Raw genomic sequence first — 16990 nt, 5'->3', positions numbered from 1 at the left:
TTTGTATGTGCTAAAATTCACAATTTTCAGGTATATAATTCAGTGAGTGTTAGTATAATCACAGAGTTGTGCAACCACCTAATTTTATGACATTTTCCTCCTCCCCCCAAAAATATTGCACTCTTTAACTTCCTGTTTTCTCCTCACTACCCTACCCCCAACTCCTGGCAATCACTAATCTACTTTCTGTCTCTGTGCATTTGTTTGTTCTGGACATTTAATATCACTGAAGTAATAAAATAAATGTTCTTTATATTGATTTCTTTCACATAGCATAATGTTTTCAAGGTTCATCCATGTTATAGAATATATGAAGTACTTCATTCTTTTTTATTCCCAATATTGTCATACAATATTCCATTGTGTGACATACCACATTTTTTTAATGCATTCATTAGTTGATGGACATCTGTTATGGACATTTATGTAGAAGTTTTTGTATGGGTACATACTTTTTGTTTTGGAGATTTATATCTAGGAGTGGAATTACTGGGTCATATGATAACTGGGTTTAATATTTTGAGGAACTTTTTCAGAGAGGCTACATCATTTAAAATCCCACCAGTAGTCTATAAGGATTCAATTTTTCACATCCTCACCAACACATGTTATTGTCTGTCTTTGTGATTATAGCTGTCCTAGTAAGTGTGAAGTGGTCTCTCACTGTGGATTTGATTTGTATTTTTCTAAATAAACATGATGTTGAACGTTGTTTCATGTGCTTATTGGCCATTTGTATATCTTCTTTGAAGGAATATCTTTTCAGATTCTTTTCCTGTTTCAGTTGGCTTGTCTGTTGTTGAGTTATAAGGGTTCTTTATATATTCTGGACATAAGTCCCTTGTCAGACGTATGATTTCCAAATATTTTCTCTCATTCTATGAGTTGTCCATCACCTTTTTGATGGTATACTTTGGAGTACAATAACTTTAAATTTTGGTGAAACCCAGTTTATTTTTTTCTGTTGTTGTTTGTGCTTTTGGTGTCCTATCTAAGAAGCTTAACTCAAGGTCACAAAAGTTTACTCCTGTTTTTTTTCTAATAGTTTTATGGTTTTAGTTCTTACATTTAGGTCTTTGATACATTTTGAGTTTAGTTTTGTGTATGATTTACATAGGAGATTCTTCTATTATTGTCTCGTCACAACCATGATAAAATGATCATAATTGTGATACAATTATTTGTTTACAAGTGTGTATTTTTCATAGTTTCTGAGGACAAAGCCTGTGTCTTCCTTGTTTTGGGATTCTTAGTGTTTATTGTGTATGGCTTTCATTAAATCTGCCTGTGGCTTCAAATATTTTATCTTAAAAGTACACAAAAACATTTGAAGAGTGGATATGAAATATTGATAATTGATCATTGTTTCTATGTTTTAGAGGGATATATAAACACATTATGATAAGTACAAACATGTATTGTGTATTATTTTTTCCTCACAGATTTGCTTTTTTTTTTTTAAACAAGCTATCAGTAGGTAATCTTTATTATCTCCAATTAAGAAGATATATTGGGCAGCCCGAGAGAGACACAGAGCGAGAGGCAGAGACACAGGCAGAGGGAGACACAGGCTCCATGCAGGGAGCCTGATGTGGGACTCGATCCCGGGACTCCAGAATCACACCCTGGGCTGAAGGCAGGCACTAAACCGCTGAGCCACCCAGGGATCCCCTTTGTTGAAGTAATTCTGCACTACATGTCTAAGATTCTGAAACTTGGTGAAACTTTTTTTTTAAATCTCAAGGCGTTTTATACCTGGTCTCCCAACAGTTTCTAAAATATGTACTTTGTAGCTATAGGCTCATAATAATTTCTTACTTATAAAGGGCTATAAAGTACTTTGTCACATTAACTCATTTGGTCATCGTAGTAGCTCTGTGCTTTGTTTCTCAAATGAATCATCCTAATAAATACTTACTTTTTGTAGACAGGAGGCTAAGGACTTGAGGCTTCCAGTGGATAATTAATTCAAGTTGTGAAGATTTGAGAATGATGTATACATTGTTGGCACTGTATGGTGGAGGTGTGCCTTTTTTAGGAGTAAGGTAAAACCCAGGGACCCAGTCTGAATGAGTGAAATTCTCTTTGTTTAGAGTTGTAAAAGAAAGTCGTCTTTTTAGGGTGGGGGTGAAGGAGTGGGAGGGAGGAGTTTCATTATAAGGTTTCTAGAAAGTCAGGTTGCTCCTTCTAACTTCTATTATAACACTCACTCTCCAACAAACCACAGCCGCCTCCCTGGGAAGCCCAACTCCTTTGTTCTTCCATTCCTACATAGAGTGGTTAATGTTGTGGGTAAGGGTGGCTCTTAATATACTCATTAAGTAATGTATAGAAAAATACCACTGCAAATGATAAGACTGTTGTTAGACTCTTTAGATACTAGTATCTTATAAGAAACTGCTTTTTTATTATATAGGAAATTTTCTTTTTAAGTAACCTCTTTGCCCATTGTGAGGCTTGAACTCATGACCCCTAGATCAAGAGTCACATGCTCTACTGACTGAGCCAGCTAGGCACCCCTGTCCTTGTCTTTTGTTTTTTAATGATATTCTATTTATTTTCCAACTTTATTGAGGTATAATTGATAAACATTGTATATATTTAAGGAGTATAATGTGGTTTGATACATGTATAAATTGTGAAATTTAATTTAATCAGTTAATTAATACATCCATCACCTCATATAGTTTTTTTTTTCATGGTGAGAACACTTAAGATCTACTCTCTTAGGAAATTTCAAGTATACAACACAGTATTATTAACTATAGACATCATGCTGTACATTAGATCCCCAGAACTTACTCATGACTGAAAGTTTATACCCTTTACCAGAAACTTCTTCAAAACATTAATTTTTCTAAACTTGTAATACAGTCAAATGTTGCAGAAAAATTTCTAAAACAAAAATGTGTGACTGCTGTGAAAAGTTGTTAATTGCTACTAAAGGCAACAGAGAATCATTGAAGGTTTTTATAGAAAAACAATCTATGAAGAGTAACATCATGGTAATGAGCAATGTGGAAATAAGTGAAGAAGATAGAAGCCCGGAAAGGACTTTTCAGTGACATAGGAGAGGGTTCATAGTTTCAGATGTGAATAAGTTTAAGGTAAACTATGTCATCATAGAAGGTTGTGAATTACCTCATCTGGCTTTTTCTTTTTTAAAGATTTTATTTATTTAAAAGAGAGAAAGAGCGAGAGAGAGCAAACATGAGCAGGGGGAGTGGCAGAGGGAGAAGCGGACTCCCACTGAGCAGGGAACCCAAAACAGGGTTCTATCCCAGGACCCTGGGATCATGACCTGAGCCGAAGGCAGAGGCTTAAGCACTGAGCCACCCAGGCACCCTGTGACTTTTTCATTTTTATAAGTGAAAAAGTGAAGGTTCTAGACAATTGAGTGGCTTAATGAAGGTTACAATCTAGAGTCCTATCTAGATTTCAAGTCTTCAGAAGTAGCCAATAAGAGTAGAAATACTCATAAAATTTTAGGGTGTCAGGGAGTGATACGGCATATGTTCAAGGTAGCTTTTGAAAATAAGTTTATTTTTTGGTATAAATCCTATTGACTTATGACCTGCCATTGTTGTATGATGAGGGTAGAACATTGTCTTCTTTGTGTTTATTGATAATGTCATGGAGTTAAAAAAAAATATTTCTGGTAAAATACAAGAATGACCTACCTATCCCTTTTGAGTTTCTCAGCCCTCACACAAGTATAAAAAGTTCTTTAACAATATCCTTTTCAGTCATGTTACTGAGAAATGTTCTCCAAGATGCAGCTTGCAATAGGGCATAAACTGTTTGAGGGTAATTTAGAGGTGGTTTGGGAATACTAATTGACGGTTTAGAACCAGCTGTGAGAATTAGATAGGAAATTGTCTTTCCTTCCTGCAATATTTTAGACCTGTAACTTTATATTTTTGGAAGAGGATTTTAAACATTTGATAAATGATTGATTTTGAAGCTTACCTAAAGTTTATTAGAACATTAAGAAGTATGCAGGCTTAATAATATGCATCTTTTAATTTTTTTTTGCTTATGTAGACTATATCTTTGAAAGTTTTGTTCAGTTTTAGTAAAATACACATAATATTTACAATCTTAACCATTTTTAATTTTTATTTTAAAATTATTAAATTTTATTACATTTTTTATTTTATTTCCAATATAGTTAACATACAGTCTATATTAGTTTCAGGTGTTACATTAGTTACATTACTCATTATTCATCATAAATATACATACTCTCTGTTCCCCATCACCTATTGCACTTATCCCCCATCTTAACCATCTTTAAATGTACAGCTCATGTTACATTGTTGTATATTCAGTCTCTGGAATTTTTTTTTTTTAATCTTACAGAACAGAAACTTTTTCCCTCTCTCCTGACTCTGGCAACCACTATTCTACTTTCTATCACTTTGACTACTCTAGATACCTCATAGGAATCCTACAGCATTGTTCTTTTTATGGCTTATTTCACTTAGCATCATGCCCTCTAAGTTCATCCATGTCATAGTATGTGTCAGAATTTCCTTCCTTTTAAAGACCATTGTGTGTGTATATGTCTATATATATATATCATATTTTGTTTATTGATTCATATATTGATGGATACTTGGGTTGCTCCTATCCTTTGACTGTTGTAAATAATGCTCCTCTGAACGTGGGTGTGCAAACATCTCTTAGAGATTCTGCTTTTAGTTCTTTAGGGTATATATACAAATAAGGAATTACTGAATCATATTTTAAATTTTTTGAGGAACTACCAAACTGTTTTCCATAGCAGCTGTACCATTTCTGTCCAGTGATGCATAAGGATTCCATTTTTTGTACATCCTTGTCAACATTTTTCCTCCCCCTCCTCCTCCTCTTCCTCCTCTTGTTGTTGTTGTTGTCTTCTTTTAAATAATAGCCAACCTGTTACTGGTATCTCAGTGTGGTTTTGATTTTCATTTCCCTGATGGTTGGTAATGTTGACTTTAAATATAAATATATGTATTAATTTGTTTAAATTATTTAAATTATGTATTTAAATATAAAGTACATGACTTTTCATGTACTTGTTGGTCATCTGTATTTCTTCTTTGAAGAAATATCTGTTTAGGTCCTGTGCCAGTTTTTGAATCAGGTTTTTTGTTTTTTTTGTTGTTGTTGTTGAATTGTAACAGTTTTGTGTTTTTGGATGTTAACCCCTTATCAGGTATATGATTTGCAGACATTTTCTCCCATTCTAGAGGTTGCCTATTCACTGTGTTGATTATACCTTTTGATGCACAGAATAACTTGGTGATTTTTTGAAAACTCAGATCTTACCGGAGGATTACATGGCTCAGAGCTAGAATTTCAGATTCTTGACATTGTATACAATCTGGTTTCTAACTCTGGGTTAAAAAAATTTTTTGGATACATATATACACACCACACACAGCCTTCTCCTTTTCCTGCTCAGTGATTTAAACTCTGTCCAGAAAACAAAACAAAACCCCCCAAAAACAAAACAAAAAAAATCTCTATCCAGGCAGAAGTAATTGCAGTCCAGTAAGTGTCAGGATTTATCTTACTTTCTCCTGGATACCTTCCGCATTTACCTAGGGAACCTCTATTTTTCCAAAGGCATCTCAAGCATCTCTTCTGTAAAGCCTTTTCTAATCACCCTCTACTTCCCCAGGCAGAATGGAATTGAGCACTGAACTCTGTGTGTTCTTCTATCATAGCATCTGAAACATTTTAGTGTTGCCTATTTGTTTACCTGTCAGTTTTGCTTTACTGGATTGACAGTCTTTTTGAGCAGTGTCTTTTTTTTTTTTTTAATTTATGATAGTCACAGAGAGAGAGAGGCAGAGACACAGGCAGAGGGAGAAGCAGGCTCCATGCACTGGGAGCCCGACGTGGGATTCGATCCCTGGTCTCCGGGATCATGCCCTGGGCCAAAGGCAGGCGCCAAACCGCTGCGCCACCCAGAGATCCCTGAGCAGTGTCTTTGTTGTTATTTTTTTTAGTGAATGTGTGATGAATAATTATTAAGTTAGCCTATTGGATCTACAGAGTTATTCTAGATTAGACTAATTTTGGTTTTCTGTGATACCACACAGGCAACTATTTACAGAATGGTTTTTGGGAGAACATAGCACTCCTTTGCAAGTTCCTGGTTGGCAGTCTTCATTCTCTCCACAAAATTTATAGCCACTTTGTGGCAGATCTTTGTTACTGGGTAGACTTTTGATTATGGCTTATAGTACCATACATATTTTAAACTTAACAGCAACTTTATCCTAGGAAGGTTATTTCTGATTTGCAAGTCTTTTGAAAACACTTTAAGAATATATGTCAGATGGAATTGGTCATGTTATTCCAGATATATTTGCTATCCTTGTTATTGAGGGCAAACCAAAGAGCCTGGGAAATAGTCCTTTGGTTGATATTTAAAACCAAACCAAAACAAAAATTGGTATCTTTTCCCTTCTTCCATTAAGACTAGCTTTTGTTATGAATTCTTGTAATAAATGACTTCATTCAAGTCTTGTAGCTTATGGTGTCCCCTGGCATGAAGATCATGAAAATATTCTACTGGTAGAGCAAATTTCACATTTACGCCATATTCCAAAAAGTCATTAGGAAAAGTTCTGGAGAAAGAACAGTCACCATCAAGTGATAGGCTACCAAAAGATGGATTGCTACTATTTTAGATAATTTAGTTGTACCAGTTTTATGGGCCTTTTAAGAGTAATGTTCTACATGATTTCCTGTAAAACTTTGATTTTAAATGTAAACAACATTTATTTAAACATTTAATTTACTACTAATGTAAATACTGAATTGTTCTGGGTTCTTGTAAGTTTTTACTTTAAATGCCAGAAGTTGTCTCTATATAGGCACATTTTACATTTAATTCAATGGAATAATTTTCATCCCTTCTTGTAGTGACAGTGTTTCTTGTTTCCTGAATGATGAAAAGGTGATTAGTTATGAAATGAGATACCAACTATAATAGAGTCTTCTATAAGTGAAACATTTGAACTGTTCTCCTGGTTTTTTTTGCAAGAGTACTTAGCACTTACACATGAGTTTTTATTACTTACAAATATTGTCAACTGCAAAGGGATCAGTGGCTTACATAATTACATTGGAGTAGTCCAGAATTCATTTGTTTGACTTTTAAATTATTTTGTAATTTGTGTTGGAGTATTGGTATCTCTGAAATCAAGGTATGTGCTGCCCTTTTCCAGAGCGTAGTAAACCATACGGTAACATCTTGTCCTGAAATCAGTTGTAAACTCTCCAGCAGTCCTTTAGGTTACTGTGAGGTTAGGGTTCCTGTTCAGTGTCTTCTCATTTCCTGATCTTCTTCACTGCACTGTGATGGTAATAGACTACAGTAATCTCTGAGATGCAGACAGTCTAAAACTGCCTTTAGTTCTCTAGACTTGCACCTTTATTTTTTAAGTAATATTTACATCCAACATGGAGCTCAAACACATGATCCTGAGGTTAAGAGTCACATTCTGTACGAGGCAGCCAGGCACCCCTATATTTGCAACTTTATGTAATCCTTTGGTTGTTAAAGGTTTTTACCTTTTGAAAACTTCAGTTATCCCTGACAGTCACTTACCAGGCTGGTCTGATGGATAGCACCTGCTCTCCTTTATGGATGTAAACATTAATGTTTGAAAGTAAATTAAAAATTACAATCTAATGTAATCTATAAGGTATTGGTCCATTAAATATTCCAAAACACTTTTGTGTTTCTCTGTCAGACATCGTCCTGTTTTGTGGATTGGAGACCCAGATATGATAATGGATATACACAATCTTTGAGAAGTGTCTATTTTGTAATCTGGTTAGGGAGTGGTGGGGAGGGAGACAGGTTAAAAATTACAATAGATTTTGATAAATTCTCTGATAGAGATTAGGAGAGGTTGTCTCCTTATCTGTAACATCATAGTGCATAGATGGGTCATTTAACCCAGATTTTGAAATGTTGAGATGTGTTTCCAGGAGCAGGTCACATCTGAACTGAGTCTTAAGGGATGAGTAGGAATTAGCCAGTTAAGGAGGAAGAGAAGCCTGGAAATAGACTAAGATGATAGGACCAGAGAGATAGGAGGTAAGCCTTAGAATAAATGGTAGCTGTCACTTATTGAGCACCTACTTTTGTGCAGAATACTACATTATAAGGCTTAAACCACTTACCTCACAGTAACCTAAAGGGCAGGTGCTATTATCCTCTGTATACAAATGAGAAAATAGAGTCATAACCCTCCTGGAGTTATGACAGGGCTATTGAGTGGCAGGGCTAGATTAAAAAACCTAGCTTTTTTGGGGGGGGCACTTAACTGGCTCAGTCAGTAGAGCACATACATGACTCTTGATCTTAGGGTTGTGAGTTCAAGACCCATGTTGGATGTAGAGCTTACTTAAAAAATTAAATGAATAAAAAAATGTTAAAAAGAATGTTCAACCATATAAAAAAATACAAATAAAACCCCTAGCTTTTCTGGCTTCTTGTCTAGGCTGCTTCCTCCCAGGAAAGAACAGGTGGAGGAAATAGTTAAGATAGAAGAAACAGTGGAGGAAATACTTAAGTAATTGCTATGCTGTTGAAAAGTCATTTGTGCAGGTTAAGTTATGAAAAGTGTCCAGGGGCATTCACAGTGACTTGTTTATTCAAGAGGTATTTACTGAGAGTCTTTTAGGTGCCAGGAACTGTATTAGGCATTAGGAATAAAAGGACACATGCCATAGTGGTAGAGGTAGAAGGGTAAAAGGAAGCAGAGACACTTGAGTGAAAACTGTTGTATAAAGAAACTTGATGGCAAAGGAAAAGATAATGATCCGATAGTAAATGTAGGGGGAATTGCTCTGTGTATATGTGTGTTTAATATGGTAAGTACTTTAATTGTTTATATGCTGGGGAGAAAGAGCCATAGCTGGGGAAAAGTTTATGATGAAATAAACCTTGTGATTGATTGATTCATCAAGGATGCTAAAGAATGAGGGGAGATAGGGACTAAAGTCTGTTAGATTGCACATATCTAATTAAGTAGATTGCAGGATGATCCTCACGTGAATTTGTAATGGCCCTAGAATTTTAGTATTACTAACTGGCTCTTGGGTAATGGAAACTTGACTAAATAATGAAACTTCTTATTCAAATGATCACTGTGATTCCTTATGTCTGATTTGTGTATCCATCCTTTCTCTTCCTCGATTATCCTGCCCATACCTCCTGTTTATCATAGCATTTCTTATATTACATTAGAGTGATTGATCTCCCCCACCTAGACCATGTGCTTCTTGGAAGGAGGGATGATAAAGGCTATGTTTGATGCCACCCAGCATCTGCAAAAATCTCACTTTAATAAGTACTTATTGAATTGATGAATCGTTTAGTGACTCAGTTCCTTATTTGTGCAATTTTTGAGCAGCAATATTTTGCTTTTTAAACTTCTAAGGGTTAGAGGTGTATATTTACCCTGTAATATATACCCTGTAAGGGTGTATGTTTACCCTGTACAGATTTGATTTGATTTTATGTAGTTAAACACTTTAAGTTATGTATGCTCAATTTTCAGTGAAAAGAAGGCTTTAAATATTTGGATGGTTGGTTTCATACAACCTTAAGGTTTCTCTTTTTTGAGATTTAAGATTAATTTATTATCAACTCAACGATTGTAATCTATCTAGAAGTGCAGAAATAAGATACCCTCACAAATTTTATTTTGTTTTTTTAAGCTTTGTGTAAAGAGCTAGTGATGCAATTTTAAAAATTTATATTGCCTGTGAGCATGGTATGCCACCCCCCTGCCTCAAATATGTTCATTACTCATTGATGTCATGGAATTTTCTTTTTGCAGAATCCTGTCCAAAAGATCCCTGACTCGCATGAAATAACTCTGAAGCATGGCACTAAAACAGTAAGTTTAAAAAATTTAATTCTTTCCTCTCAGTAACAAGGCTCCCATGGAAAAGTGAACCAATGATACATTTATATTAAGGCTAATTATACAATCAGCTGATAACACAGAAGCTGTAGACATTAAAAAAAAAGAAATATTACATTTCTATTCAATCAAAATAACCATTGCCTTTCATTTAAAATAGCAACACTTATTGTCATTGTTATTGTTGGCTTTAAAACCTTGTTCTTTGATAGAGGAACATTACAAGTGAAAAAAAGAAATGAAACTAAAATACAGTTTTCCTTTTTATGGTGTGGGAAAATTTCTCATTACCCTTAGCTTTATTTCTATATCAGTAAAAGGCCTGAGTTCGTTTTTTAGATGAACACTGAGATAAGAAATAAACATAGAATGGTTACTGTACTGTTCTAAGATTATATTACTTAGACCTGCAGATTCTATTTTTGTATTGTTATTTTTATGTTAAAGATTAATAATATAAAATTCGGAGTTATAACATGAAATTATTTTATTGTAAAACCATTAAAAAGTAGTTGAATGAAGGAAACCTCATGAATGAAGGAAGAAGATTATCTTGTTTCCCTTTTCTTTTTTTCTTTTTTTTTTAAGATTTTATTTATTTATTCATGAGAGAAACAGAGAGACAGAGGGAGGGAGGCAGAAACACAGGCAGAGGGAGAAGCAGGCTCCATACAGGAGCCTGACATGGGACTCGATCCCAGGGCCCAGGATCACATCCTGAAGGTGGCACTAAACCGCTGAGCCACTTGGGCTGCTCCATTGCTTTCCCTTTTCAATGAAACTGCCTTTTTCTAGATGTCTGACATGTAAAGAAGTAGGAAAATACATCCCATAATGAGGAAAACATCAATCAGGAGAAATAGACCCAGAAATGATGCAAATGAGAAATATAGAAGAAATAGAGAAATAGAAATAGAGAAGGATGTCATTTTTCTTGCCCAATTTTGCTTTTGAAAATACTGTTTTCATAAAAATATTTGTTAAAGTGTAGTGGATTTATTGTTTTAAATGAAGTGAACAATAAATATTTTAAAATGTCTTAGTTTAGGGACGCCTGGTGGCTCAGGGATTGAGCACCTGCCTTTGGCTCAGGGCATGATCCCACCATCCGGAGATCGAGTCCCACATCAGGCTCCCTGCATGGAGAGCCTCTACCTGTGTCTACCTGTGTCTCTGCCTCTCTCTCTCTATGTCTCTCATGAATAAATAAATAAAATCTTTGAAAATGAAATAAAATGTCTTAGTTTAAATTTTTACTGTGGGAAGTACTGATGCACGTAACTCACATAAAAAAAATGCTTTTTGGGGTCCTCAATAGATTTAAAGACTATAAAGTAGCTTGAAACCAAAGTGTCTGAGAACTGCTTTAAGAAACCATTTCCATCTGATTTGAAATCTTATATCTACTTTTTATTAAATCAACATTTTATTCTGAAATTGTGACAGAATTTTACTAATTTTCATGTTTTTAAGTAAATTAGGAAAGGAAAAGGTATAGTAGACTGTTCATACTTAAACAGAAGCTTCCCTATTATTTAGTTCAGAGATTTTTACAACTGAGTGTTCATGGGTTCACATGTTTTATTTAAATATTTCTATTTTTAATATTTTTTTAAAGATTTTATTTATTTATTCATGAGAGACACAGAGAAAGAGAGAGGCAGAGACACAGGTAGAGGGAGAAGCAGGCTCCATGCAGGGAGCCTGAAGTGGGACTCGATTCTGGACCTCCAGGATCACGCCCTGGGCCAAAGGCAGGTGCTAAACCACTGAGCCACCCAGGGATCCCATATTTCTATTTTTTTAAATTGAATTTTATCTTTTAAAGAATTATAATTAAAAATATAGTGCCCACTTGCTTTGCACATTAAAAAAATCAATTAGAGCTTCCTTTTTTTTTTTTTTTAACTTCTATAGGTTTTATTTCTTAGCATGAGCAGAGAGGGCGTGGGGGGTGCAAAGAGAGAAGGAGAAGCAGACTCCTAGCTGAGTGGGGAGCCTGATATGGGGCTCCATTCCAGGATCCCGAGATCATGACCTGAACTGAAGGTGGATGGTTAACCAATTGAGTTACCTAGGTGCCCCTCAATTAGAGCTTTTAATTGTATTTTTAGGTTACCTAATCTTTTTGCAGTCTTGCCTTTCCCTGCATGTATGTATGTATGTATGTATTTATTTATTTAAATAATAGATTTATTTTTTATTGGTGTTCAATTTGCCAACATACAGAATAACACCCAGTGCTCATCCTGTCAAGTGCCCCCCTCAGTGCCTGCCACCCAGTCACCCCCACGCCCCGCCCTCCTCCCCTTCTACCACCCCTAGTTCGTTTCCCAGAGTTAGGAGTCTTCCATGTTCTGTCTTCCTTCCTGATATTTCCTACCCATTTCTTCTCCCTTCCCCTCTATTCCCTTTCACTATTTATATACCCCAAATGAATGAGAATGAGACCATACAATATTTGTCCTTCTCCGATTGACTTATTTCACTCAGCATAATACCCTCCAGTTCCATCCACGTTGAAGCAAATGGTGGGTATTTGTCATTTCTAATGGCTGAATAATATTCCATTGTATACATAAACCACATCTTTATCCATTCATCTCTTGATGGACACCGAGGCTCCTTCCACAGTTTGGCTTTTGTGGACATTGCTGCTAGAAACATCGGGGTCCCCGCATGTATTTATTTCATCTTGTAAAAACGTCAGAGATTAGCAAGGTGACTCTTTTGCCTGGTCTTATTTATTTATTTATTTATTTTAGTTATTGGAAAATACACATTCACAGAAGTATAGAGAATGCTAAAAGGAGTCCCCATATATTTATTTCTGAGCCTTACCAGTTATCTACACAAGGCTAGCCTTATTTCCTACATTTGACATTTCTAGTACCTGCCCCTGAACCAGTCTACTCACCTTTCCATTCCTTAACAAGACCTAGAGATGGTTTCCTTTGTATCCTACCAGATGATCCAAATCTTTAAGTGGATCATAGCTATGTTCCCTTAAACAGTGTAGCGCCCAGAAAAACTGGTTTAGTGGAGGAAATTTTCCCCTAGAATCCATTTCCAACTTTCACTTTTAAGACTGTAGATAATTTGGTTCTAAGTCATGAGTCACATCCATCTCTCCTTTCATTGATATAGTGACATACTGTTAATTTCTCTTTCCCAATGAAAGAATTCACAGCTAAAGCAAAGAGAACAATTTTTAGGTGAAGAGCTGCTTCTTTTCCAGGTTTCCCTTTGAGCTCATTCTTCCCAGCTTGCACTAAATTCCAAACGACTCCCTGGAAGTTGGAAGCTGCTGGCTCCAAGCAGCCCTTCCCTTTCCCCAAGGACTCAAGACGAATGCCTACAGCTAGTCATCAGTTCTCCTACCCTGACATAGCCCTTTGCCCCTGCTGCTACATGCTGCCAATTACAGTGAGGCAGAGAAGTTTACACCCTTGCATGGAGAACAGGCATTGAACAGACAAGCCACAAATGAATTTGCAGTTTTAAATTGTATTGTAATGGGATGAATACTGGCTCAGTTGGTCACACCAGGAGGAGGACACCTCTTTAATTCTGAAAGGAGAGTAGAAGGATAGAGTGGGCAAGGAACGTAACTAAGTTTGTAGTTGGGGGCAGCCCTGGTGGTGCAGCGGTTTAGCGCTGCCTGCAGCCCAGAGTGTGATCCTGGAGACCTGGGATTGAGTCCCACGTCGGGCTCCCTGCATGGAGCCTGCTTCTCCCTCTGCCTGTGTCTATGCATCTCTCTCTCTCTCTCTCTCTCTCTCTCTGTGTGTGTGTGTCTCTAATGAATTAAAAAAAAAAAAGTTTGTAGTTGGTAGTAGTGGAAGTCTTCAAAAGCTACTGTTTATTTTTATTTTTGATTGTTTTAGGTTTTAAGACCTAATTGTTCGGGCATAAAAATGACTTCGTTTTCATTTGTATGCTTTCTTAACACATTTAGAGTAGTACATATCTAATTTAACCATAAAGTAGATCATTAACTAATTATATTTATATGTAATTTCCTTATATTCCGAAATCAGTGTTTGCAGGTAGTGACTGGAATGTGTAAAATTATTTTGTAAATATCTGGTGTTAACTCAGTAATTCTATTACATTTAATAACATTTTAAGTCTGTCTGTTAGGAGAACTGATTTATAGTTGCTTCCTTTATATAAAACTTTGATCCTTTTAGTATCTCGAGTGTGTGATAATCACATTATTTCTAATGCATTTTTTTCCTTCTGAGAGGGCAGTCAATCCAGGGACTTCCTGCTTAAGAATAGTGAGTTACCAATTGGGTATTCACGTGTGCATTGGATCTAGGAAAATTCACAGGGAAGGCAGATATTTTATAGAACCAATATAAAAGTGGTATTATAATATAGTCAGTCACTTATAAGTTCAGCTTTTAGAGTAATTGTTTAAGGTAATTATATGAGTTATTTAGCCACATAAAATAATTTCTACTTTGTCCTACTTCATTAAGTGGATTTCTTAACATTCCCTTTTGCATTTTTTCATTTTGGTAATTTTAGATTTATGTGGTCTTCTGTTAGTGGTAGTTAAAACATCTCAAAAGGTTTCCTCAGAATTGTTTATTGAAAAAGCTGAATTATTTTTGAAGTTTGATAGATAAATTGGGATGAAGCTGGCAATTAGATTAAAATATTTTTCTTTATTTCAAAAGAAACAGTACTTTTTTGTTGTTGTTTTTAGAAACAGTAGTCCTAATAAGTCAAATAATAGAGGATATACTATTCAGTCCTACTTTTTAGAAGTAAAAACAGCTGGTGAGCTGTACTTCCAATGCCTATAATATAGGTGGTAGGGTTAGAGAAAAGAAATGGAGGTTAATTAGACCATAAGTAGCTTTTCTCCAGTTAAATTTTTTCTTTTCTTTCTTTTCTTTTTTTTTTTTTAAACCAGGTTTCTGCTTTGGGTTTGGATCCCTCAGGTGCCCGTTTGGTGACTGGAGGGTATGACTATGATGTTAAATTTTGGGATTTTGCTGGAATGGATGCTTCTTTTAAGGCATTTCGATCTCTTCAGCCCTGTGAATGGTATGTGTTGCACAACTTAATACCTTCATATTTGAAGATGGAGTACTGTTATCATTTGAATTTCATTTGTGATGCTTTGTACCAAAATACACTGTTTATATGACTATGTGTTACACCTTCATTATTTGGATAAAAGAAAAATGTACCTTAAATTTCTTTCCTTCAGGTTTATTAACCTAAATTTTAAAGATGTTTTCAATCTTTTGTTGTTTTGTAAAAAATATTTGTATTTAGAGATTATTACCTTGCCTAGTTTAATACTCCAGTAAATACCATGTAATGTTATATATGTGTGTACGATGTATGTTAAGCCAATAACCAGGTGTTAGTCAGTGCTGCACTGTGCAGGTATGGTCAGCTAGCATGATATCGGAAAGGGCTTTACATGTTGCTACCACAAGCCACCCTCTTACTTCTGTTTTTGACTATATCTGGTCTTTTAGTATATTGGATATCAAAAATAGATTTTTACGGGTGAAACTGATACCTTGTTAACTTGTATAATGTATATTGTAAATGAGTTCTTATTGACTAACTGTACATATTCACCATATGTGAATTAGCTGAAATTACTTAGACCCCGTTTTCTACTTTTATATGAGTGGGGCTTAAGAATCTAGTTTACCGGGCAGCCCCAGTGGCCCAGCGTTCTGGTGCCGCCTTCAGCCTGGGGTGTGATTCTGGAGACCCGGGATCGAGTCCCACGTCAGGCTCTCTGCATAGAGCTTGCTTCTCTCCCTGTGTCTCTGCCTCCCTCCGTCCCTCCCTCTCTCCCTCTCTCCCTGTCATGAATAAATAAATAAAATCTTAAAAAAAAAAGAATCTAGTTTACCTTTAACTTGAACTCTTAAGGATGATGGTTTTTGCTAAACCTTGTGTCTACCTGGAAACTCTGGATTCTGTCAACTGTATGGATAAAGTTCCTGTTTCTGGGCTATTGGGTGTTTGCTTTTAGTGAACCTTTCATGAAAGTGGTGGTTGGAGTGTCTGAAAGGCTAGAGAGCTGAGATTTTTCTTAATCCTGCGGAATATATGTGAATTGTTTTTGCTTACTTGCTCATAACTGCGTAGATAACCAATGTCTGTATGTAACTCAGAATTGGTTCTAAGACCTCAGTTTCTCTGGCAGCTGCAGTTATCTAGCAAAATAACCTAAAAGTTATACTAAACATGGCCCTGATCAGTTTTGTACAAATCATAATGATTTGTAAATTTTGAAGTCCTAATTCTTAATTCTTAAGCAGATTTCTGATCAGTTGGAAAGGAAAAAAAACTTTTAAAAATGGAGTGTCTCCAATGACGACTATATTTAATTAAAACTCTTATTGTCTAAAATTATAACTTGATATCTTGAGTTAGTATGACGACTTTTAAAAAATATACTTAAAGTACAATATTATATATTTTATTCCCATGCGATACTCTCTCGATTCATATAAGGATTGTATTCCCCTTCTACTTTTACGACCACAAACTACTTTTACGACTACAAACTCACTTGTTCAGGATTATTCAGTAGTCTATTAATGATTAGCTCTGAATAGAATCATGTCCCATGAGTCTCAAGGCAGTGTTCTATTACTAAACTTGTCATTTGCTACACTGAGGTAGTTGAAAATGCAGAAAAACCCAAGAATAAGCTTATTTTCTCTTCTATAATTAAATTGTATTCTTTATCTAATAGTGAGCTATCAAAGGGTAGATGGGAATAAACAGAATTCTTGACAGTCTGTACAAGATTAATATAAACTCTAGTACAATAAACATTATAGTATAGTGAATGTTACTATTTTAAATCATGAGAACTGTTTAACTTTGCTGTCATTTGCCCCTAACTTCCTAGTAATGTGATTCTTTTTATGACAATAGGTATTTTTTTTACTTAATGTGTATTTTATATTTATATATACATCCATCTGTAATTCACTTTTGCCTGTGAAAAATTTCAAGCGTAGAGAAAAATGGATTACTGTAATAGCCCTCTA

The 16990-nt window shown here is 35.4% G+C and overlaps 1 protein-coding gene across 3 annotated transcripts in view; it reads left to right on the top strand.

Moving 5' to 3' along the window:
• WDR70 (WD repeat domain 70) overlaps nucleotides 1–16990 on the top strand; it is a 310665-nt gene that overhangs the window by 58979 nt on the left and 234696 nt on the right. For all 3 annotated transcript variants that reach the window (XM_072824838.1, XM_072824837.1, XM_072824836.1), the window contains exons 6-7: nucleotides 9858–9917; nucleotides 14872–15005. In XM_072824838.1, coding sequence (XP_072680939.1) covers nucleotides 9858–9917; nucleotides 14872–15005 — 194 coding nt within the window. The remainder of the gene's footprint in view (nucleotides 1–9857; nucleotides 9918–14871; nucleotides 15006–16990) is intronic.

Source organism: Canis lupus, chromosome 4, assembly GCF_048164855.1.
Source record: "Canis lupus baileyi chromosome 4, mCanLup2.hap1, whole genome shotgun sequence".
Lineage (NCBI taxonomy): Eukaryota > Metazoa > Chordata > Mammalia > Carnivora > Canidae > Canis > Canis lupus.
This window is presented reverse-complemented; position numbering and strand designations above follow the sequence as displayed.